This window comes from Rousettus aegyptiacus, unplaced genomic scaffold (genome assembly GCF_014176215.1).
Source record: "Rousettus aegyptiacus isolate mRouAeg1 unplaced genomic scaffold, mRouAeg1.p scaffold_m13_p_3, whole genome shotgun sequence".
Lineage (NCBI taxonomy): Eukaryota > Metazoa > Chordata > Mammalia > Chiroptera > Pteropodidae > Rousettus > Rousettus aegyptiacus.
Window position 1 is genome coordinate 88,600,680 of NW_023416306.1, and position 27,063 is coordinate 88,627,742.

General features: G+C 31.8%; 1 protein-coding gene and 1 pseudogene across 3 annotated transcripts in view; one reads left to right on the forward strand and one right to left on the reverse strand.

Moving 5' to 3' along the window:
- Positions 1–27,063, forward strand: part of MDGA2 (MAM domain containing glycosylphosphatidylinositol anchor 2) — a 773,979-nt gene that overhangs the window by 740,097 nt on the left and 6,819 nt on the right. For 2 of the 3 annotated variants that reach the window (XM_016151454.2, XM_036239415.1), the window contains one exon: positions 520–7,319. The exons of the other annotated variant lie outside the window; for it this stretch is intronic. In XM_016151454.2, coding sequence (XP_016006940.1) covers positions 520–608 — 89 coding nt within the window. In that variant the 3' untranslated portion in view covers positions 609–7,319. Of the gene's footprint in view, positions 1–519; positions 7,320–27,063 lie in introns of those variants that run through there. 3 annotated transcript variants of the gene reach the window in all.
- LOC118600818 lies at positions 10,757–10,875 on the reverse strand (annotated as a pseudogene).

Genomic DNA, 27,063 nt, shown 5'->3' on the forward strand with positions numbered 1-27,063 from the left:
TTAATTTATAGATATTGGACTAATCTAAACATATATAATCCACTATTTACAGTAATTTCTCTACCCATAACAATCCCTTCCTAGTTTTCATCAACAGTAATTTTTCTCTCAATCTTTAAGCTTAAGGATTTCTGGAAGCTTGAAAAAAAAGCTGACCTTTTAGGATTTTTGAGAATGTTTTATGTATGCATCCTTTCATGTGGCTAGCAGAACTTTGAGGTTGAGCTAAGCCACAAACCTACACAAATATCTTCTGAACAAGTTTTTATAGCATTTTATATCAACTTATCTTTGTAAATTATGTTTATTTTATCAAATGCCTAACCATACATTCAAGTTATAGTCCTTTCACTTGTCTTGAAAATGAAGCTGATAAAATAAAATTTAAAAATGCCAGAAATGTTTACCATATACAAAAATTGTTTTATGAGTTCACAAATGTCGTATTGGTAGTTACATGGAATATTTATTCTCCTTTTTTGTTGTTGTTGTCTTGGCATTTATTTTCCTTGTCTTTAGATTCCGTTGATGGTGCTGTTGGAATTTTAGTACATATATGGCTTTTTCCAGTTATCGTCCTCATCTCTATCCTAAGTCCTCGGAGGTGACCTTATCCTGGCAGAGGCTATAAAAGAAATACCAGGCACTGGAATGAAGAGTCTTTGTAAATGGACATTGAAAAAACAAACTACCAAAGATTCCTCCACTGACTACTGACTCAAAAATAAAATAAAAACAAATTTTTTTAAGCACTGGGGATAAAAAGACATCATGGAAGTATAATTTATTCCAAACTACATATAAAAGATAATCTTGACCTGACTAGAGAAGAGACCTTCAGGTGCTTTTGTGGCTAAAAGATTACAGCGTTATCTGGTCATCTGGTTGAACTCTGGAAAAAAAAAAAAAAAAAAAGAGCTATAGAAATTCTTGTCAAAGCACAAAGTCATGGCTGGTTTTGTTTCAAATGAATAGTTTGCTTGTTACCATGGAAACCTAATGGCCTGCCAACAAAAACCTCACTGTAAACAGGGTACGTGAAGAACTGGCATTTATTTTCCTTTCGAGAAGGTTTTACGTAGAGAATTAAATAAATGTAGGCCCTTTTACCTTCGGTTGCTACCCTTCCTTGAAAAGAACCCGAACTCAGAATTATTTAAAACATTCATGTTTCTTCCACCTTACTCCTATCCAACCTTTATTATTTTTATTCGTTTTCCTCCCATGGCTAAGCTAGATGACTGTATGCTGTCTCTTTTTGCATGTACTACTATCCAGGATGGTAAACCTGGGCTTACATAATACACAGGCTTATCAGATTTTGCTCGCGGCCACTTGAACACTCAAACTAAGTCATCTGTTCCAATGAAGAAACCAAACCACCATCTTTTATAAATTGCCATGGAAACCAAGTGCCTTCAATGAAACAAGCCTGAATAATTTTCAACTCAGAAGCTTGCACTGCTAAGAGTGGTTTGTGTAAAACTATTTTATAAACAAACTACAGAGCCTAAATGTGCAAATTACAGGCAAGACAACAAAGCTGCTTCTGAAGAAGAAAGGACCGAAGCTGCTGCGTAAGCCCATGCAGACGAGACATTTGTCATTTGACCTCCTGGACAGCCATGGCCTTTCGGCTTATTGTCCATTAGAAAATAACTTCCACTGAGACCAGACATGGGAGCAACACTTTTTTTTTTTCTTCCAGGTTATTAGATGTGTCAACCAGAGCAAAAGGTTAAGATAATACTTAGCGCAGAAGGTGGTAAAACATGAGAGTGATTTTTTTTTTTTTTTTACTCTAACCTCCATTTGAAATGAAATTGGCCCTAGCTTTAGAGGAAAAAAGAAAATATATGTGATTGCAGTGCATACAAACTCTACAGCAGAACTGGGCCCGAAAATCTGGCTTTATTCTAAACACTGAGGGTAATATGCCTCTGCCCTTTAGTCAGACTCTGTGCAAATTGTGAAATATTATTTTATTATTTTCAAATATTAAAAAACACTTTTACAAAAAAACAAAAACCTGTAAAAATGATTTTGAGCTACCTGAGGACGAATCATAACTTTAACCAGCCAGTTTTCCAATGCATTGTAAATTTCACTTAAATCTGTTGGTTATAAAAATTTGAAGATTTTTTTTCCTTAAATTATCTCAGCTTTTAACTTCATTTAAAAAGACTTTTGTCTAAAGAAGAATATTATTATATTTTCTTTCAACCCCCCAGGATTAAAAAAACTGATTATGCAAGTAATTGGGATATAAGTATTAAATTATAACATTTACAAATATTAATATAAAAAGCACAACAAAATGTAGTGGAAAAATGATACAGCTCGATTTTTTTAAAAAAATTCTGTAGAAATGTTTGTGCAAATTCGGTAATTCAGCTTAAAAGATAATTTTACAGTTATGTTCAATAAAGCCTCTTTCCAGGTAAGGTATGAAAAGCGGTATGTGTGTTTGTTGAGCAATGTTTACTTATCACAAAAATGAGACTAGTTATACAATTTAGCAGTTATGTTACCATGGGATAAATCTTCAGTGCTTCATATACCTTAATGTCTGCAGGAAGAAATTTTAATTGGAATTCCCTGATGCACTCTCCCATATTTGTAATACATGTGAAAAATATGTCAAATCTTTGAAAGTAAAACATGAAACAAATATGAACTTGGAATTTAATGTGTATTTTCATAGTTAAAAAGGGGACCAGTCTGAATATTTAGATAGTGATAGAATTGAGCTAAATCAAGTCTTTTAAATTAAACAGAATAAAAAAATAAATTTCATGACTTATTTGAACAAATTAGGCATATTGAAAAAATTTGTTTTTAATTACAGTCATCCATTTTATCAAACCAAAGAGATTAAAATAACAATATTTGGAGCACTTAGCTTAATACTTACTAAATTTTACTCCACTTGACTTTCATTTTATGTGGCAACTAACCACTTTTTTCTCCTATCTCATATTAGTATATCATCTTTTTAAATTGTTTTTCTTCATACTCATTGCTGGTAACATCAATAAAAAGATTTTAGATATAAAGAGGATTAACTCATTGCCACTTTCTTTTCATGATCTTTAATTGATTTGAGTGAGGATTTTGCAAAAAAAAAAAAAAATTCCCTAAAAATATGTATATTCAGAATATTTGGATGACATATGTCCTTTCCAGGAGAATAGTCAAGTCTCCTTTTTGCCTAAGTAACCCTACATAAAGAAATTGCTGTAAGTTAAGGTTTCAATCCTACTATTTAACATTAATAAGATAGTAAGTCTCTCTGTAACCTTTCACACACTAAGAATAAACAATGCAGAAGTTCTTAAAAATTGGCTGGTACTTCAAAAGGTTTTTTGATTAGATTTTTGAGAAATTGCTGATGAGTGCCAAAAACACAAGGCAATCAAAACTGAAAAGCAATCAAATTTATTGATACGGTAATAAAGTAAAATATATATCTCAAGTGGGTTCTGTATCATTTATGCAAACCAAAAAACGTAGAATTAGAATCAATGTTTTTCACCCCAGATCAAATGTTTAGTTGCTTTAATCGAAAGTCAATGGATAAAATGCAAGAAATTTAAAAATGTTGGGATAAGTGAAGTGCAAATTGTGTTAAGTAGTTTCTTCTTTAATATTGATGATAATGATGACAACTTTAAAGCATTTACCTGTTTACCCACTGCCTTCCTTTTCCTAATTTTTTTTGTATTCATTATAAGTTGAACTCACCAACATATTTCCCTTTTTCCTTTTTTATAACACATTTTAAGTGTAATTGATGTCAATTTTTTTTGTTGTTCTTTTCTAGGAAAGCATCAGGCAATGGAGATTTTAATATTCTGGGAAAAAGATTATACTACATAATCTCCTACTGCCAGTAATTGATCCCTGATTAGTTAGAAGCATTACTTTGTGTCATCAATTCAAAGATGCTTGTTCTCTACGTTTTAACATCTCTGCAATTGGGCATATTTTAATAATAAATGGCAGCATTTCTGCGTACTGATATTATAAAATGATAGTGCATCCCAAAACTTATGGCACCTTAGCTATTGAAATTCACTAAAGTTTCTAGAAGCGCCAAATCATGTCCAATTTTATTATGTTTTAATAGTAATAATTCCTCCATCATATTTGTAGTATTTATATTAAATACTCATTGACTATGCATTATTTAAAAATAACAACTTTTATTTCTTGCTTTTTAAAAATCTGAGTTTCTTTCGCATACGTGATATACATATCTAGCCCTGCTTTTTTTCCCCCTTTTTTTCTGCTACTTATTTTTTAGTTCCATTATGAATCACAATAAGCTACGTATCCCTGTTTTAAAATGTTTTTTTTTTCAGTTTCTTGTGACTCATGGTACTTAGTAGGTTAGAAGTTTGGCCTGCTATTAAATTTTCTTTAAGAGACTTGAAAGATGCATGGTACACCACAAGTCATGCAATAGGCTGAACTAATGGTACTTCACATATATCACAGAATTAGCTTTGGCATGGCAATAAAATATGATAATTATTATAGTCAGAATTACAAACCAGCTAGTCAGTTATATCATGTTACAAATCGTAAAAATAATCCCATTCTTTACTTTATATTTTAAAATATGACACAGTATGAATGACAATTGTACTAACTTTTCACCAAACATGCATTTTTATTTCACAGACTTTATAATAAACTTATCTGTCAAAATATGTTATTTGAAGAACAATTAATTTAGTTCTATGCTTAAGACTGTATGCAACTGGCTGTGGTATTTTTCATTATCAGTTTTTTTTTTTATTTTTTGGTTAATGATTTGAAAGATGGAGACAAATCTGATTTTGATAGAGTGATTTCAATTGATTATTTTGAATGCATGTTCTTTATCAAAATACTTTTTTTTTTTAAATGTGCCTTTCAATGATCAGGGCCTCTCAACAGACATTTAAACTGGAAAAATTTTACTCCCTATTCATTCTCTTCTTGGTTGATGACTACTTCTTACTAATTGCTTCGTCTGTGTCTCAACAAAGCAGAAGGTATACTCTTCTTGCAACTGGGTAGTTGATGTCAATGAGGAGTTATTACATTTTCTGTGAAAACAATAAATTCATAGGGTTCAATCCCAAGCTATTGCCCTTCCTACAATGTTCCCTTTGTAGCTAACTAGTTTAATTAGTTTTCTTAGTGCTTATTTTTAAAAAGCAATGTCTCTGGCATTTTCTACTTTAGCTTAGAAGAAAAGCTACCACTGAATGATCACATCTTTTTTCAAATCTGATATAAAAACTTCTTTGCTGAGTATCCATAATATTTATAAATAAATATGTATGTTATTACATAGAAAAAGTAAGACTTAAAGACTGGAAATTTTAATGTGAAATATGTCAATTCAGAATCAATCCATCATATGTTCATGTCTGCTTAGAAACAGAAATGAAAGTTAGGGAGAGATAAATATTCCATGTATTTGTATATGGACTACTTTATTGACATCATTAATATAAAGCTTAATAAATTATGAGTGGTAATTGCACTATCCTGAATACACATTGAATATATTAAAAGTCAAAAAAATGGAATTCAAAATTTCGAGTAGGGCAGAGGTTAAACTCTGAGTAGAAATTGAAATCATTTTCTCAAGGGAATATTTACAACTGATTGAATTTAATTTCAATTGTACTAATTTTCCATGAGTTGAGCTAAAATGTATTTTTATTTTTCAATAAAATGATGAAAAATTCTATGAAATAGGGATTAGCTTGTTAGTTTCATTTGTTTTCCTATGCCTCTTAATTGTTGTCCTGGATTTCCAGGGTATCACTTTTATTTCTTGAATCTCATCAGTATATTTAAATGTATAAGTTTAATCAAATATACATTGTGTTAAATTTATATTGAATATTAGTTACATTTTAGATCTCAAAGTTTAGATTTAACCTACTTTTTCCTTTTGATATTTTCCTTCTGCTAAATAGTTTCAGATAGCTGTATGTTATTTTCCCTTGGACTTTCAATAAATAAAATTATGTTAAATACTCTATTAGTGTTTTGGGGAAATTTCTGCTGTCAAAAGAGCACTTAAGTTAGAAACAGAAAGATATTTAAATGGAAATTATATCTGCAAATTAAGATGAAAATGCCATCATTTCTCTCACTGTTAAAAAGCTTTTATAGACTCAACACTGCAGTGAAGCACAATTAGCCCATTAAAGATACGTGTTGGTTTTTACATCCTTTGTGAGGGATCATTTATAAGATTGTGTTACACAAGTAAGCACTAAAATCTTCCTGAATGGACTGTGATTTAAGAATTATGGCTCAATTTAGTAACGCTGGTCTTCTGTATCATAAGTGAAATAACTGACTATAGATTAACAACTCTAATGTTATCGAGGTTGATAATTTTAATCACATATTTCATGGGAGCACTATCAGCTAAATGAGGGTCTTCTGAGGGAGACAAGTAATACTGCTTGACAATGATTTGAGTGAACTAAGGTATAAATAGAATCCTAAAAATTAACAGTTATTGTTGTTTTCCTACAGCGTATTTAGCTTAGTTTTTTCTTTGTCTTTGGTATTATATCTGTAAATATATCCATGAAATTTTGGAAATGCAAATACAATTAACATTAACAAACCTATTAACTGTGTTTAAAAATCAATGCAACTACCCCTAACTACATGTTAAAGTACTGTTTATTCTCCATAAGCTGTTTAGTCAAATTAAGGATTTTACCATATTTGATTTCTTATAGCACTTATCTTCCTTCAAAGTATTATTTAGTTATCTGCATTTCCGCTTCCCAGTTGATATTGTAACTTTCTCCATGTCAAGGACTATGACTTTTTACAAGTTTAAGAACTACCAATTTAGCTAGATTCTATAGAGATTATTGAATTAATGATTACTGAATTAATCTATGATTTAAAGCTATATTTAGAACAGACTTATTTAATAAAGCCAGGCGTTAAGCAGCAATGTCACTTTCAGTTATAAAATCAGTGAAATTTTACGGACAGAAGATAACTTCTGTACACTGAGAAAAATGAGGAAGTCAACACTAATAGTTTAAGCATTTGCAACAACTTTCTGGCACTAAGTTTAACAGAAAATGATTATATTTCTCAATAAAAGGGCAAATGCAGTTAACCTTTTTGCAAATAATCATTATTTCCTAATAGTCTCATTAGGAAAATGAGACTAATTCTGCATGTTTTGTGTTAGATGCCATTATTATATATGAGAATAATGCTATATAGACTATTATGCTTAATTTTACATTAAAGAGATCATATGAGCTCTAGCTAAATTCAAAGACTTAAGTCCTTTTTAGAGTTTGTTGTAGTATATGTTTCTTGGAATCCTATGACCCACTAAATTTGAAATGAAGTATATTTAAAAATGCAAATATTTTTAAAGTTGTATAATAATTTGATTTTTATTTAGTAAGTAACATTTTAGGTAGCAAAAACTAGATTCTTACACATGGAACAAGATAATAAGAAACAAATTAATTTTCAAAATTGGAAACTGTTGATCAGAGAGGACTATTAATTTATACTATTTTATTTTGTTTTTGCTTTGAATTATGTTTTAATTTCTGCAATTAACACAAACAGGCCAATGAGCCCAAAATAAAAGTTTGCACAGCGTTCATATGTGGCAACCACACAATAATTGTCAAGTAAATAAAAAAATAAGTAGTACAGTCAGCTATAATTTTTTAATAAAATAAACATGCATCTTTTATTTTGCGTTGACTTAGTTTTTGACAATATAATGAACAAGACTTGGATTTTGCATACAGTCAAAAGGTCTTCCAATGTTGGAGTATCTGAGGGTATGACAGGTACCCATTATAAATCAACACCCCTCACTAAGGCTTGCAATTCCTCACTCAGCAGTTCATTATTTCATGCTTAGTGTTACTTTCTCTATTTAATCTTTCAAACTATAAATACTCCCATAAGGGAAACGATTAGTCTGTAATATTTGAAGTTAATATTTTATCAAATCACAGTCTTTAAATATCTAACAGAATAGACTGAGGAAACACTGGACCTACACTAGAAGGAACAGGAAGGAGAAGCATGCAAAGAGAGGAAGTATAGTATTTCAAAGACTACATTCATTTCACAACTTTCCAGAGGACAAGTGCATATTACATATTTAGTACATAAAACATAGAAAAAGAGGAATGTCAGGCTGTCAGATACATGGAAAGGCTCATAGAACAAAACGATAGAACTTCTACAACAGAAACATAAACAACTAGGTCACAGGAGACCATAGGAATAGATGGGGATAATGAATTTAAAAATGAAACTAAACAAAATGGAGTGTTCACATTAATAAAAAGAGGAGAAAAGGAAAATTACGTAACCAAATGCATTTTGTAGAGATGCATAATCTAAACTATGAAAATAAAATATTTAGATCAAGTAAGTTTGAAAAGGAGCCACACACACACATATACACATACACACACAAATATTTTACCACACACTCCTCTTGCTTTCTCTTTTTTCCTTTGCAGTGACTATGGTTGCAACCTGGCTGTCCACTTTCTCCTTCTGGTTATGTAGATTCACATATGTAGGTCAGTCTAAATTTTCTTTAGAAATGTACCAAGCAGGTTCCTATCTCAAACTGCCTCTGTTCACACTCTTTCTCCACCACTTTCTCATTATATACTTTTAGTCAACTTATTGAATGTCCCTAACAATGCAGTTTCCTTTCCTGTAAAATAGGGATGTTAGTAGCAATAATAGGATATTTCATAGAATTGTCGGGAGGCTCAAATGACAAATTATGTAAAACATTTAATATCTTAGAGCATAGCAAGCACTAATGAGCACTAACTTTTTATCGATATGCTTGCTATTCTTGAGAAAGAAGCAGGGTAAAGTTGAGGATCTTAATGTCTATTATAATGAATGTGTGCCAAGTTTGGAAATGAGCATTTTCAAATTATTTCCACTTTCCCTTGTAAGCTTACTTCAAGCCCATGAATATGAACACATTCCATTTATATAATGATTTATCGTTTTTAAATTGTTTTCCACACACATCATTTCATTTGTTCTGACCCATAATGATTAGTGATTTATGCACGAGGTATGTGAGTCTAGGTGTGATAGATGACTTCCAATCCTCTTTCCATCACTCTGTCTCTTACAGCACATACACAGGCACCTTTTTACACTGTGACTCAGAACAGTGTTTAATAAGCATATGTCTTTTGTATGTTATTACCCAGTGAACCTACATACTATATCAAATATAAAACGGCATTATTTTTACTGTGATACCATCAGTTATAACAAGGAGTCCTATTTCAGAGATGTTAAATTGTGGGAAAAAAAAGAATCTTAAGATTAGTGGAATATAACATTATTTATAATTGCACTATATATTTTATTTCTACCTCACAGGAAACCTGCTTTGTGAATATAATGCAGTTGGACCCTGACTTTAATGTGCATCAAAATCTCCTAGAATGATTGTTGAAAATATGAAACCCAGAGTCTTGGCACATGAGGTTTTGATTCAATAGAGCTAGGAAGATATAAACCAAGCCCTTAAATGATTCTGATATTTGTGATCGAACAACTACAATTTGATAAATGTTTGTGTCGTGGGAAGAATGTAATTCCAAATCCTGATTTCTACCATGAGTAGCTGTGTGACCTTGAATGGATGGTTTAAAATCTCTATGCTCTAGTGCTCCTGGAGACACCGCGGTGAGGTCTGGAGTCTGACAGGATACTTCATTATGTAATCTCCCTCAGCTCCCCTCTCTGTAAAAGGAGGTATTGAGTTATCTAATTAATGAGCTAAAGTATGTGAAACACTTAGAAGATTACTGGCATTTAAAAAATATCACGTTCGTCTTTGCTCACATGCAAAAATAGATGGTAATAATAACACCTACCTCATAATGTCATGTTTACTAAATGAGACAATGTCTATCAAGTATTTGGCAAGGAGAGAAGTATTTTTATTCAGTTATTTATTTTATTTTTTTTACTATTGGCTTAATAAAACAACATATCTTTCAAAATAAGTTTTTAAAAAATTTTTCTCATGGCTAACTCTAATTTCCTTTTCCTTGTTTTATCTTGAAGTTAGACAAGAATTTTCTACACTATTTAATTTTCTTAGTGATCCAACATAAAATGTATTAGCCTCCAAATGAAGTAAGCTCTCTGACATTACTTTAAAATGTAAATTATTTTTTGAATTTTAGGATATAAATATTTTATACAAATATTTGTAATTTCTTTTTAATTTTAGAATATAAAAAGTAAGTTAGAAAAATTAGACTAATTTTAGTGAATGAGCACAAGTTTGACATTCTTCAAAAGTTATCACTGAGATTTACATGTATTTATATTCCAGACAGAAATGCTGCTAATTTTTTTAAGCTATTATTTTGAGGTAATTTTATATTCACATGCAGTTGTAAGGAAGACTATAGAGACATCCCATGTACACTTTACTCAGTCTCTTTAGTGATAACATCTTGTAATTGTGTGTGTATTTAGTTCTAAGTACTTTTATTACATCTATATGTACACATATTTACCACTACCACAGTTAAGACACACAATTCAATCACCACAAGAACTCCTTTAGTGTTGCCTTTTTAATTTTTTTTTTTTTTAATAGGCAAGGCAACCCTTGGTTGACCTCACAGATTGCAAGGACCTTGTCAGTTTAGGATCCCTTATTTTTTATTTTTCACACCTACAACACCGGGTCTTCCTAGGTGATCTCCCATCCAAATACTAACCAGGTCCAACCCTGCTTAGCTTCCAAGATCAGACGGGATCAGGCTTGATCAGGGTGACATGGCTCTACACTAGTGTTGCCTTTTTATAACTACATCTACTTCTCTCCTGCCTCCCTCCACCCCGCCCCCCCCACACCCCCACTCTATATTTCTGGCAACAACTAATCTTTCTCCATTTTTACATTTATGTCATTTTAAGAATGTTATATAAATTCTACCATATACTATGTAAGTTTTGAGTACTGACTTTTTACACTCAGCATAATTCCCTGGAGATTTATCCAAGTTGTGGCATGTATTAATAGTTTATACTTCTTTATTACAGAATAATAGTGTACAGTTTAGTTGTATTGCAGTTGGTTTTCCCATTTACCCACAGAAAGACATCTGGGTTGTTTTCAGTGTAGGGCTATAGCAAATAAAGAAGCTGTGGACAGTCACTTACAGATTGTTGTGTAAATGTAGGTTTCCATTTCCAAGATAAATGTTCAAGAGTGGAATTACTGGGTGATATGGTAATTATATGTTTAGTTTTACAAGAAACTTGTCAGATTGCTTTCCAGAGCATATATACCACTTAACATTCCCACCAGAAATATATGAGTGATCCTATGTCTATGCATGTTCACCAACATTTGGTGTTGTTGCTACTTTTTTATTCAACTATTATAGTAGGTGTGTGGTGGTATCTCACTGTGGTTTTACATTTTTCTAGTGGCTAACAATGTTGAAAATCTTTTCATTTACCATCTGAATATTTTCTTCTGTAAAATGTCTAGCAATGTCCTTTTCTTGTTTTCTAATAGGATTTTTTTTTTTACTGTTGAGTTTTGAGAGTTATTTTCATATTCTACGCATAAGTCATGTGCCTGATATGTGGCTTTTAAGTAGTTTCTCCATGTCTGTACCTTGTCTTGTCATCCTCTTCATATGGTATTTTGCAAAGCAAAAGTTTTTAGTTTGATGAAGTCCAGTATATCATTATTTTTTATTATGTTTATAGTGTCAAGTCTATGAACTTGTCTAGCTCCAGATACTAAAGATTTTTTCTCTGTTATTTTCTTAAAATCAATGTTCTTATCTGAAGATGAAAATTGAACAAATTTTAACTCACTATAATGTCAGGTACATTTATTTTAGGTCAAAAATACTGATATTTTCTCATAGCAACAATAGAAGATATAAAGAAATAAATGAGACAAACCATATCTAAAATAGTTAAATAAAATTTGATTAAATTTTAGATATTAAATTTAGATATTAAGTCTAAATTCAGAATGTTACATTTATAGTTATATGATATGGCATGACCACTTCATAAAAACTTTCCTCTAAGAAGAAAGTTGCCTCTCTTTATCCCAAAACACACCCAAAGGTTACTGCTTTTAATTTTTCAAATTCTTCTTTAATTCTACTTATAGAACTTATTACATCATGAAAAATCAGACTGTCATGCAAATAATCATATATAATGATACTGTGGTGGTTTATAATGCAAAAAAATTGGAAACAATCTAGATATGCACCAGTAAGAGAATGATTAAATAAAGCATGATTGTTCTCTTCCCATATCTACTCCAGATTTAGAACTGCAGTGCAGCTTGACAACTGCCAATGGTGTGAGGGATTTCTTCAGGAGCCAGGGCCTACCCACTCACTACAGGTCAAAAGTGCCAGAAATTAATACCACCTCAACCAGCCCCCTAACTGCCCTGCACCAGTAGCCCTTAACAAATGCTTAAAGGTTCAGCTTTCTTCCTCTGAGGGAGAAAACTCTGAGATTCCTGTTCTACAAATTACCAGAGTTCCCCAGTGGGACTGAGTTCATTATCCACAGGGGTCCTTGGATTAAGAGAAATTCTTTACTGAATGCCTTTCCTTCTTTTTATCACTTCCTCGTACTACTATTAGAATTTCCTGGAATCACCTTCCAGATAAAATATTGCACCAAAACTTGGTCTCAAAGATTGCCTCTAAGAGAACCAAACTAAGACAATGGTTTATTCGTAGAAGAAAGAGGAATTATTTTTTAATGTGTTCAAACATTTTTAACATAAATATATCTATTATATATTGTTAGATTCAAAACATATATAACATTATATGTAGTCCCAAGATATGTATAAAAATATGTACAACCAAGCCGCTAAATTTTTTCTGTCTGGTATGTGTGGTTTAGCAGAGTTTCATATTCTGTTTTAGTCCTGGATTCTTAATTTTTTGACATTAAATGTATATTAATTTGTAGCCCTAAAAAAAAAAAAAAAAAAGCTAAGGAAAGAAAAAGAAGAAAATGTCTCAGCATAAGAAAAATTTTCCTTTGGGTTTCTTCTTATTCAAAAGTGAATCTTCCCTAGATTTTGCTGGCCTAAAAAATATGGCTTTAGGCATCCTACATGATAACATAAGAAAGTGAGGAGAATGACTGTGTCTGCCTGGGGAGGTATTAGGGATGTGTTGGGATAGTGAAACAGAATAATTATCAAGAGCAAAATATCACTTAATGTTGCACTTTGGCAGAAGAAATCAGGTAAGATTGTAGAGTCAAAGTTCACTCTACTTAATGAGGCATCAAAGTTTAGGTAAGAAATATTTAATTTAAAAAAGTGAAAATCTTGTTTGTATGTTAATGAAAATGATATATTTACACTAATTATGAATAATAATGAAGAGTTAACATGTCAGGGGAAATATGCAAAATTTCTGTTTTAGAATATAATGTATGTGTTCTTCAAGACTATTTTTTCACTTTCATCTTTTCCCTTTTGTACACTAATTATTTGTTGCTCTCAATTATAGTCTTTCAATTGTATTTATTTGTTCTGGAAAATAGCGCTCTGTACGTGAAAGTAGTCTCCATCACAATGAGTACATTTCTTTTCATCTTTTGGCTCAGTTATCTCGGTTGATTTGACCATGTACAAATGAGGCCCATCCTGCAAATTCAAACCTCATCCTAATTAGCCGCGCATAGAGAGATGAACTCCAAGGACACACACTGATAGTCTCAGACAAACATCTGACCAATGCTTGTTATTAGTCAGCAATAAGACTCAGATTATGTGGCTAAATTGATGGTTTTCATTATCACTGCTGAATAAAAATTTTCAAAACCTTGTTTTTCATTGGTGTATTAATAGCGCTGTTTCTCCAGTATTCTTATATCTAAAGTGGTATCAACAGTCATTATAATATTAAATCAAAAATCTGGGAGTCCACTTTGATCCTTTTCCATTCTTCGTCCCTTATATTTACTCCATTATCACATCTTGCTGTTTTTTGCCTCAGGAATACATTTTGAATCTATTTGCTACCATTTCTAATATCATTACCATAGACAGAGTTACCACGAACTTTTTGTTAGGATACTACACTAGCTTCTCACTGTAGACTTCTACATCCTATACTCTACCACTCTCTGTCATTCTTTACCATGTAGTTTATATGATCATCTTAAAATACAAATATAAGTTCACTCTCCTTAAAGTTCCTTAATGGCTTACCATCACTTGCCAAATAAAACTTGAATTCCTTAAAGAAAAAGAAGAAAAAAAAAACTTGCGTAATTTGGCTGCTTCTCATCCATCCAGCTTCATCTTCCCTTTTCACTAAGGGTTGGGGGGGGGGGTATTCTCCTGTAGCTGTTATGTTATCTAATCTATAGTTGGCACTCATCAAATTAAGATGAGGAAATAGATGGTTATCTTACCACTCTCCTTGTTGCTCATGTTACTTCAGACATAGAGCTTTTCTTCAGTTTCTCCAATGTTGCCTGCATATTCAGGACCTTGTGTCTGCTTTTCCTATGTCTCAAGTATTCTAAACCCCTTTCCTCTTTGCCCCATTTATCCTGATCTCAGTTTATAAAGGTGTTTCTCTGGGAATCTTTTCTTCGTCCTTTAGAACACATCAGTTTTCTTTATTACATATTTTCTCTGTTTTCTTTCAGAGCACTTCTCAAATGTTTAATTGAATATTTGCGTATTCGATTATTGTGAGTTTTCCTTACCACACTATAAGCTCTAGGAAGCAAGAGGAAACTAGCTTAGTTTGCTGACCATTTTTTAAACTATTCAAAGTAGGTTGTCAAATATTTGTTAGACTAAAGTGAATGACTCTATCCTCCCCACTTTGATCGAGACCAAGTCCAAAGACATCCCCCAAAGATTCACTCTCTTCAGTCGCTTTATTCTTTTTTATGATGTTCATACTTTTTTGAAATTTTGAAATGACCAACTTTTTGAAATTACCAACATTACTTATTATGTTCTATCATATTTTCTGGCTTTTCCTAATTATTTTGGATACTATCTATTGTCTGCTTGTGACCTCTTCCTTCTATATTTAACTAGAAATATTTTCCAACAGTTTAAATTAGTTTTTGTTAGTCCCAGCCCATCCACGACCAAAAAGAACAATCCTTGAATGGATGATCTTTAAATTGACCTTATTCTCTACATTTGTACTGCATATACAGATTCAAAATTTATGCTGAATGCTACTCCCTATAGCCCAAATCAGTGATAAACTGCCTCTTAATCCCTGAAAAACAAATTCTTCTCCTGAATTCTCTCACTAATTTGGCCACTGTTATGCTACCATTCTTCTAGAAAAATATGTTCAACTGTGTTCACAACCTATAGAATCATCTTTGCTTCCATTTCTTTCGTGTCCTAAATTTAATCAGTATTGCCTCCTCACTTCTGTCCTCTTTGACCTTATTTAAACTCATTCTGCTTTCACAGAAAGTCACTTAAATTTTCTCCTGTCTAGACAGAGTAATAATGTCCTAACTCATGGTATTGTCCTTATGCCCCTTGTTCCCATAACTCTGTCAAATTGGTCTTCCAAAACGGAGTCCCACTCCTTTATAAGACTGTAGAACCTCAACATATCGGTCCCCTACTCAGGGACTCTTAGTGTCTACTTTTTGCATACAGACTGAGGTACAAATGCCTAAGTGTATACCCACAAATTTTCTTAAATTTTTCCAATATATCTTGCCAGATTACTGTACATTGTGATTTTATTAAGAAAGCATACCTTTCCCAGAACATATTTAGCCTTTCTAAATTCTTTTGAGTTTTATTTTACTATTTCACTTGACTAAAATGACTTCTAGCTTATGATCTTGGAGAGGTGGGGAAGGAGAAGTTCCACCTATTTTGAACATTCATACCCTTCTTGAAATTCATAACACCTCTTGGCTCCTCTTTTATAAAACATATTTTGCTTCATATTATAACTATTGGGCCCTTGTCTTATTTCTTTAATAGAGACTGTAAGCTCCTTAAGAGCAGGAATTTCTAATGAATTTATGTTCCCTGCAATGCCAATTTCAAAATTGGCATATACTGGGTGCTCAATTAATATTTGTTAAATTAAACTAAATATGTAGGAAACTAAATTAACAAACATGTGCGTGTGTGTTTGTGTGTGTGTGTGTGTGTGTGTATATATATACACACACATATATATGTATATATATACATACATATATATGTGTGTGTATATATATACATATATATGTGTGTGTATATATATACATATATATACACACAGAAAAAATGTTCAAGAAATCACTGAAATGTATACATCAGAATGTATGGAATAAAAAATTTATTGTTCCTGCTGTATCATCTGTTTTCTTACAATATTTAATATTATTTATGTTTATAGAATTTAATTGTCTTCAAACTTTCTAATAAAACAATAATGTGATAGTTTCAAATGCTCAGTGAGATAGTCATAACAAATAATACTGTATGCATTTTATAGATTAGGAAACCGAAGCACAGAGCTTTCAGAACTAAAATTAGGGTATTTCACATTTCTCCAAAGAGAACATACAGATGGACAATATGAAAAGATACTGTCACTAATAATCAAAGAAGTGCAAATTAAAACCACAATGAGATATCACTTCACATCTGTCAGAATGCCCATCATCAATTAATCAATAAAAAACAAGTATTGGAAAGGATGTGGAGAAAAGGGAATCTCATGCACTGTTAGTGGGATTGCAAATTGATGCAATCATTATAGAAAACAAAAAATTAAACACAAAATTGCCTATGACCTAACAACCCCACCTCTGGGTATTTATCCAAAGAAATCCAAAACACTAATTAAAAAAAAAATGCATCCCTATGTTTATTGCAGTATTATTTGCAACAGCCAAGAAATGGATGCAACCTAACTGTCCAGGAAGAGAGGACTGGCTGAAGAAGTGGTACATACATAATGGAATATTACTCAGCCATAAAAAGGAATGAAATCTTATCCTTTGTGACTACATGAATGAATCTCAAGGGTATTATGCTAAGTGAAATAAGTCAGACAATAAAAGACAAAAAATGAACAGCCAAAACAGAAACAAATTCATAAATATAGAGAACAAACAAATAGTTACCAGAGGGGAGGGGTTTCAAAGGCTGTCTGAAGAAAACTGAAGGGATTAAGAAGTACAAATCAGTAGTTACGAAATAGTCATGGGAATGTAAAGAAGAGCATGGGGAATATAGCCAATAACAACAACTATGTATGATGCCAGGTGGGTACTAGACTTATCAGGGAGGTCACTTTGTAAGTTATATAAATGTGTAACCACTATGCTATATGCCTGAAACTAATATAACATTAATTGTTAACTATAATTGAAAAAATTAAAAATTAATAAATAAAAATAAAATCAGGATCTTTTAATATTTATCAGTATAATATTCTTTTTCATAATCTCATAATTATTTTTTGCAGATAGAAAGTGAATTAATATATTAACAGAATTTATGGTTTAAGTTCTGTTTTAGCTATATTATAGTATATGTAGAATATATTCATCTGGATATTCTGAAAGATGATAGGATAATTGGAAAAAAATCTTTAATACAAAAAAGAAAGAATGCCAATAATTAGAATGTGTCAGTTATTTGCAATTATGTGTACGCACAATTGGTTGTGTATACACATATATATGTATATATCCACATATGTATATAATATCTGACTGAAAATTCTAGGCGTGTGATTATTTCTCTCAACCTTATGATTTTAGAAAAAGGATTTTAGTGACCTTCTTTCAGCAGCCATACTCATCTTTTGACAAGAAGAAATCACTAAACCTATATCATATGAGAGCTCAAGGAGATAAAATTGAGATTAACATTCTCATCAAAATTTAATTATGTTTAGTTTGAGATTATATGTAACACACCAGCATAAAATAAGGTTTATAAAATTACAAACAGTTCTATTATTTTAGTGTTATTTGTATATAGCTGTTTGCACATGAATAAGCGAGACTCGGATCCTTTGTGATGCTTTGCAATTTGGACCTAGAGCCACATTGGAAATTGTACAACACATGATGTTTAAATTTCAATAATTGCCTTCATTCATCCTTAGCACTGAATGAGGCTCAAGGGAAGAATTGGAAATACCATGTGGCAACAAAATATTCTGATACCGAAATATATATATATATATAATATATATATATAATATATATATATTATATATATAAAATATTATATATATATAATATTATATATATAATATATATATTATATATATATATAATATATATTATATATATATAATATATAATATTATATATATATATATTATATATATATATATTTTTTTTTTCTGTCACACAGAACTAAGAGGTTTAAGTGCATGGTATTACTTAGCAGAAAAGACATCTATTTTTGTAATTCTACGTCCAAAAAGAGTTTGTTAAGAAGTACTATGGCTTTTTCCACCTGGCTATAAATATCAAAAAAAGATTTCTAGACTGTTAATTCTATGTTGAAATTAAGTAGAGACAAATTTCATAAAGGTAGAATTTAAATAAGTTAAAGGAGTAGAGAAGATTAGTATTTATATTTATAATTAATTAAGAAAAATTTCATGCCTCTTTATAAATGTTTTCTAAAATTGCTACTGCTATTTTCTATATTCTATCTTTAAGAACAAGATTAGAAAAACTATTAATCTTTCAAATGCAATTGGATAAGAACAGTGCTTATATAGAATGTAATCCCTTCTCTTAAAGGAAAATTCTGTTTTAAGAAATGTTTTGTTTTAGAAATGTTTGCTGATTAGAACATTTCAGTCTTTTAAAAGTAGTTTTAATAGTATAATTTGATTTGTCAAATTTCTCAGATTTTTTTTCATTGAGAGTTGGTTGGGTCTTTAGTGTTGAGGAAAAAGCAGGTGAATTGCTTTTATTAACTACTTTTATGGAACTTATATTCTAGTGCAGGTAAAAATGCAATCATCACCACTGCCACCAAAAACAATAACACGCCAACAACAAAATAACTGTATTCATGTAAAAACAGTTACAAGTGTTACAAACAAACAAACATATAAATAAATAAATATATATATAAATATGTAAATAAATAAAATCAAGCAAGCAGAGGAGAAGAATGGAATTTTAGGATGTTGTGATATCATTTGCCTTTAATAGGTTTGAGAATGATTTAGAAAATAAATTGATAATGGCCCATTAATAATAACTTATAAAGCATCCATTCTCTACCAAATTATCAAACAATAAAAATTAACTGAAAATTTATTTTTTCTTTTTTCTCCATAATGGAGGGAAGCAGAAAAAATGAAAACCAAGAATCACACATGTCAAGAACTGATTAGAAACTAAATAGCTCTCAAATGATTTTAAAAAGTTAGAATTTATTTTTAATAAATAGAATTTTAAAAAATGAAATCTTAATATTGAACTTTATATTTTAAATATAAAATCTTCATATAGAAAGTCATATATGCACCTATGATTACTGTACACATCTCTCTTCTGCTGCGCGTTACATTTCACATTTTATTTTAGAAGATAGATAAAGGTCTATTTTCAAATAAGTTCTCACTTTTTGGCCATAGAAAATTCAGAGATACATTTATGCCACATAAAACTTCTGATGTGTCAACTACATTTAGAAAAAAGAAAATAAGCAATACAAAAATCACATTACTGCCTACTATAATAAGTAGTTAAACACTATATGTGATTTTTAAATCATTAACTTACATTTAGAAAGTTTGTATCTTGATAAATCTGTATTGGTGACTTGCAAATATAGTCAACTAGAAACCTTAACTATATAGTACATACCAACTCAGTGTTGAGTATCCAGTGAGTGAACTGTACTAGACTAAGCAGGGCACATATCACAATTTTGTATAGGAGTGGAAATGAAAAATACATTTAAGTGTGATGATTTTTATAATCTTTATGCATACATGTAAAATTTTACGCATTTTAAATATATTAATCATGTTTAACATTAGATTTCTTTCAGAACAATGGCATGGAGTGTAATTTAACAAATATTTTTAATAAATGATAATAAACATTTAAGAAACATCTTGCAAGCAATGAGTATTTTACATATTTTACTTTATTTGATAAGAAGGATAATGCTATAAATTAAATATTGTCACTATGTCCAATTTGAAATAAATGTCTTATGTTAAATATGGTCAAACAGCCTGGGTATGACTCTCAGCTCCAGTATTACAAGCTGTCTGATCCTATTTATCTATTTTCCTTTATGCTTCAATTTCCCCATCTATAAAATGGGGATAATAGTAGGATCTGTCTTGAATGAATTAAAACATGCAAAGTTCCCAGAACACTATATTCACATATTAAGCAATCAGTATATGATACCTACTATGGTGGTAGTAGTTAGCGACATAGATAAGAATCTGAAGCAAATATGGTCTAATGAGAAGGCAGTTGAGTGAAGGCACAAAATCAAATATCTTACTTTCAAACCTTGTATCTCTCCAAAGTTCTATGTGACTTATCACAGCTTGGATTATTGAAAAGTTGAGTTTCTCCAGATGTAGAGAATAAAAACAAAACTCATAGGTGTGGGGGTATGTCATCAGGAAGCTCTGTAAATTGAAACTCTATTTTAAATTATAATTTTACTTGGAACTTTTCTCATCTTTTGCTTTTAAAATTTTGAAATAATTACTTTAGATTTCATCAGTTTTAGATGCCTATGACATTATTACATTATTATGCAATCACATTTAAGAGAATGGATTCAAGGATGCAATATTTTAATTAAAAATAAATAAAATATTATTTTGCAATGTATCTAACCACTGTGTATATACCTTAAATTAATGTCATATGTCAATTATACTTCAATTAAAAAAATAGCTCAGTATATATTAAATTAATCTTATATAGTTTATTTATTTGTATAAATTAGAAATTAACGCTGATCCCTAGAACTGATTTGACATTAGTGTAATATATACGTTCTCTTGTTTATTTCTATTTGATTTCATTTTTGGCACTAATATGTGATGAAGTATATACAAAAATAAGACACTAACAAAAACACATCATTATTATTAAGTATGCTAACCTTCAAAGGAACCTGCAGTAAAGGAACATGGAAACAACTCTATTTCCATTTTTCACAAATTACAACCTAAAAAACAGGCTTATTCCTTCTTTGTGCATCATTCTGATCAAATTTTTTTTTTTTTTTTAGTTTTAAATCACTCTCATTATTTATTTATTTTTTAAAGTATAGTTGGCACACAATCTTATATTGTTTATATTAGTTTCAGGTGTACAATATAGTCATTCAACATTTTTATACCTTACAATGTGATCATCCACTAATTCTAGTAATCTATCATGGTATAAATTCATCACAACATTATTGACTATATTTCTCTTTCCCTTTTAACCTATCCTTACACCTCCTCCATTGTGGTAATCTTGCCTTCGGTTTCTATTGCTGTGAGTTTCTTTTAGTTTTGTTTTGCTTTTATATGCCACATGAATGAAACCATATGGTATTTGTTTTCCTCTACCTGACTTATTTCACTTAGCATAATACCCTCTACATCCATCCATGTTGTTACAAAGGCAAGATTTCATTCTTTTTCATTGCTTCATAATCTTCCAGTGTGTGTGTATCACATTTTCTTTGACCATTTATCTATCGTTGGACACCTAGGTTCATATTTTGGCTATTGTAAATAATGCTGCAACAAACATAGTAGTGCATCTTTTCAAATTAGTGTTTTTATTTTCTTTAGATAAATATCCCAGAGCAAAATTGCTGGGTCATATGATATATTCATTTTTAGTTTTTTTGAGGAATTTCCATACTGTTTTTCATGAGTTGCTTTTATTGACTGATTTTACCGGGTTCTGATTTACAAAAGTAGAGCATAATGATTCAGGAAAAACAGTGGTCCAAATGGATAGTATTTGTCCCAGAAAGGTAGGTGAATATCTAAAGATATTTGTGTTTCTTAACATGATATCTAAAAAATGCCTTCCTGGGACAGTCAGGTAAGACTACTCTCCATATTCTCACAAATGTACTTGATAGATAAAAAGGAACTTCTACCTATGTCATTTTAAATGTGTAAAGTTTCAACTCTGAGTCCCTTTATCTCATAAGGCTGATTTTTATTATATAGAATAAATGCTTTTCTATTAAAATTTGGAGTATTAACTGTGATTTAAAAGCCATTGCTTGAAGTTTTTACTAAAATCTCCAAATGTAAATTAAATCTTACTATTTATTTAGTCTGACCAGTGTTTTTGACCTTGCCTCTCTCCTTTCTCTCTCTAAAAGGCACATGGATGTGAAAAAGAAGGGTCATAATTTTAAATCTACTGACCTCTAAATATATATGTTTTGCCTTTATATTTAAATTTTATTCTATATCTACAGATATAAATTCAAAATTTTAGATAGGTTTCAACTCCTATCTTTTTTTGCCTCATTATCTCCCTAAAATGTAATCAGTCAGCAAATACTACCAATTCACTCTTCTCATCCTTTTGCATTACTGATATTTATACCCTTTGTTCTCCTGACTATGTAATTTTGCTTGTGAAATTTTTCTTTCCAAGATATCTTTTTTCTTCCTGTACAAAATAGCCTCATGAATACTTTTACTTCAACGTTTGTCTCAATGATTAGTTTTTAAAGTTTTTCTTCATTAACTGTTGCCTATTAAAATCTCTTTTTTATTTCATGTTCACTTGAGCATATTCTCTCATGGTTCACTAGCATATTTTATATAAATTTTTCTTGTTCTAATTCTATATATATATATATATATATATTTCTATATATATATATATATTGATTTGAATCTTGGCAAATAGTGGACATGCCGTGACTTACAACAGTGGGAAAACAAAGCCCTGGAATTCTGCGCATTTTCTAAGACAAGCGCGCACTAGGGGAAGCTGATATTCTTTCTTTATTTATTTAATTATTTTAATTAGTTTCAAGTATGCACTATACTGGTTAGACATCTATGTAGTTCATAAAATGATCCCCCCCAATTCCTCCCTCCTTCCCCTGACCCTTCACCTAGCCAACGTATTAATGTTAACTGAATTCTCTATGCCGTGCTCCCCATCCCCGTGACCATCCATCATCGACTAATTTGTACTTCTTTAACCTTTTATTCCATCCTTCCAGACCCCCAAGCGTCTCTCTCCTCTGTCCATCACCAAATTGTTCACTATATTTGTGAGTTTGTTTTGATTAGTTTGTTCTTTTTATTCCTTAGATTCTACATATAAGTGAAATCATATAGTGATTATCTGTCTGACTTAAACACCTTCCAGGTCCATCAAAGCAATATCTTTTTCTATTCCCTTCCTTTTAGTCTGTGTCTTTTCAACTGAAGTGAGTCTCTTATAGGCAACATGTAGGGGTCTTGTTTTCCTTTCTATTCATTCACTGTTCTGGTTGGACCGCTGAATTTTTTTCATTTATGGTACTTATTGATAGGAATGTAGTTGTTACCATTCTTTATTCCTGTTTTTTATACATGTTTTTTCTTCTTAAAGAAGTCCCTCTAACATTTCCTGTAATACTGGCTTGGTGGTGATAAATTCCTCCAGCTTATTTTTGTCTGGGAAGCACTTAATCTGCCCTTCAACTCTAAATGATAGCTTTGCTGGATAAATTATTCTTGGTTGTAGATCCTGGGTCTTCATCCTGTCACAGCCGAATTGGCACTGGTGCTCAGAATAAGCAGGTCTGTCACAGTGAAAATCCTGTCGCGACCCTTTAAGAGGCGTCTGGCATTGCTGCTGCCTCCATCTCACTCTGCTGCTGGGGAACAGGCCACCACATGTCCTCGCCCCATCCTACTTTCTACCATTGCAAGGTGCTTTCTTGGATTTCTCCCTGGTAGTATGGCTTGTGTATCTAGATCTCAGGTAATTTTTCCTTCCTGCTGCTCCTTGTTTCCATCACAACTTTGATTTGGTCACTAGAGGGATGAACAGAGCCTCCATCATCTATGCCATTTTGGTTGCCCGCTCCCCAGCCACTAGAAATTTTTTTGGAAGCTGATATTCTTGCAAGGATGGAAATCTGATCTAGCAACCCAAAATTTAATCACTCTATAAGACCCTATTCATGTTTTCTTCTTCCATGCTATATCTCCTCAGCTCTATCTTCTCAGATAGTTTCAACTTCCTTCCTTAGTGATCCTGAAATATAAGGTATACTCACCTAAATTGTTTTAAATATCTTTTTTAGACATATTTTTTCCTCTTGTTTCTGGAATCCTTTTTCAAATTTGACCTCCAAATTTAAAGCACGTTGTGCTTACCAATTGGCAAGAATGTTAAGCTGATGAGAAGCCGCAAAATTCTGAATCAGGGTTCCTTGGGTCCTTTTGCCTAGTATCAGTTTGATATGCAGTTGAGTTTAGAATTAGTTATTCTCCCATTAAAGAAAAAGATACACTATAGAGCGGATCTCCTGAAAGCATGAGAAAAAGTTATAAAGTTGGGATGAAAAGATTGAGAACAGAGAAAAAAAAGTCGTTTATAGTGTCCCTGAGAAGACATGTGGACAGACATTGACTCATATAGATGATAAACCCTCCAGATTCTGCTGAGCTACCCTGGAATCACAACCAGTGCCCAGGAAGCCTGGCTTTGGGACAGTCTCTGTGTTCTCCTAGGTTTTTCATTGCTCTTATTTCAGCCCATGTCCTCACAATAAATTATCCTTTAACTGAGGCAACCTCAGAGAATTTCAACTTCTTCTGAGAAAAGTGCTCATTTATTTAATAATTTCAGAAATAGTGTTATACATTGTATTAGATTCTGTGATGGTCACTATAATGTGTGCGATGTGTTTCCAATATTTTCCTGCTAAACCATAATTATGATTTTGTTCTTTTTGTTGAAAAATTTAGTATCTAGTGTTATATTGACTGACTAATGATAAGTTCTTTTTTAGTAATTAATGAAAGATCCATTGATTTTCCATATATTTCATTCTCCAAATATGACTTGAAGTAATTAAATAAAATATAATTAACTGAAAAATTGATTTGACATATTTTCCAAATTATAAAATTGTTTAGTAGAGCTCTTTTCACTTAATATATTATAAACCTGAGGGCAGAAACCATGTTTTATTTACTGTTGATTTCCTTATTTAAGCATTTCTTAAAGTATGATTAAAGACTCCCTTTATTAGAATCACATGGAGTGCTTGATGAAATATATATTTTGAGACTCCATATTGAATGAATCAGAAATTCAGGGAAATCGAACCCAGAGATCTACATTTAACAGATTCCCCAACTGAAACTTATGCATATTACAATTTGAGACCCCGCACCTGAAGATATTGCCCACAGTACTTTAAAAAGAGACAAGTAGAGAACCACGCATCTGCAAGGCTGGGAGGTATCATTTTAGCCAGGATGACTTAACACTGAGAGACTGTGACTGAGAACTCTCTCTCTAGTTTAGGTTCCTAAAATGTAGGGAAGATAGATGTCTGCTTTTTTGAGGTCCTCAGATATGGGACATAAAAAGTAGATGAGATTTCTAGAGCAGATAGGCATCACTCTTTTGCAACATGGGGAAAGAGGGTCAACACAGAGAAAAGCATGTAAAGGTGGAGATTAGTTAGCACAGGGGTGCCCAACCTCCAGGCCACAAACCAGGACCAGTATATGGCCTGTTAGGAACCGGGCCACACTGAAGGAGGTGTATGGTGGACTAGAGAATGAAGTTTCATCTGTGTTTGCAGCTGTTTCCCAGTGCTAGCATCACTGCCTCAGCTCCACCTTAGATCATCAAGCGTTAAATTACCATAGGAGCACTGGTCCCTGGTGCCAAAAAAGGTTGGGAACTGCTGATAGGAGTGTCTATTCAGTAGGTTTTTGCCTTTCTTTTCATTGATTTTGTAAAACACAAAATAAATGAGAGATGATGACCACCATGAAAAGGAACACAGCTTCCCACTTCCAATGTGTGGAATCAAGGAATCAGCTAAGTTGCCATGGACACTCAAAACAGTCTTCTTTCCCTCTTTCTTCTCCTGTTCCATCATCTGGGAGTAAAGACAGAGGAAAGAGAGGATTACGAGAAACAGATCAGGTACACTCACCCTGCAGTATGAGCTACTGGGACCTCACTGAGACTTCAATAGGGGAAGATCATTAAGTCAATCACAAATCTCTATCTTAAAAAGTTCAGGAAAGAATCTCAGTAACTGAACCAAACTGTTTTAATAATCCAAGGTGAATAACAACTTGTGGAGATTGATCTATCAAAAAGTAATCTTGGTGCCCAGCAAAATGGTAGTCACAGAAGAATGGATAACAATTATAAATAATTAAGCCATTTAATGTCCACACCTGACTGAAATAAAACTCTTCAGAGCATAGAAAAAATTTACAGAAACACAGTAAAAATTAAGTGATTTTATTGTTAAAAACTGACTCATGATCTATATGGGATAGCCTGAATGACATCAGCGTGCTAGATGGACACCCTCTGTCTAAGGATAACAGCAATTTCCAGGCGATTCTAAGCTATAAATTGACCACAGCCCTTGCGTGAATTCCCCTCAGCATTGTAGAGCCCAGTTTACCTCTCAATGACTAATTAAAAAGTGAGTACCAGGAAATTAGGATGCCTGAAAAACACATGCCGAAATCTGCTGAGCTTTCAGAAATGGAACATGGAGGGTAAATTGGATCTTGTGTAATACTTGCTTATGCTTGAGAAAATGCATACCTAAAAAAAAAATAAATGCTTCTTCTCTGATTGTTACAATGACAAGGTGAGTCACACTGTAGTGAGAGATAATGGGGGGCTTTAAATTAGCCATTAAGCAAGTCTATTGACTAAAACTAATTACTTGGCACCAGTGGCTGTCTATGATAACAGAGTACTCATTTAGTACAACAT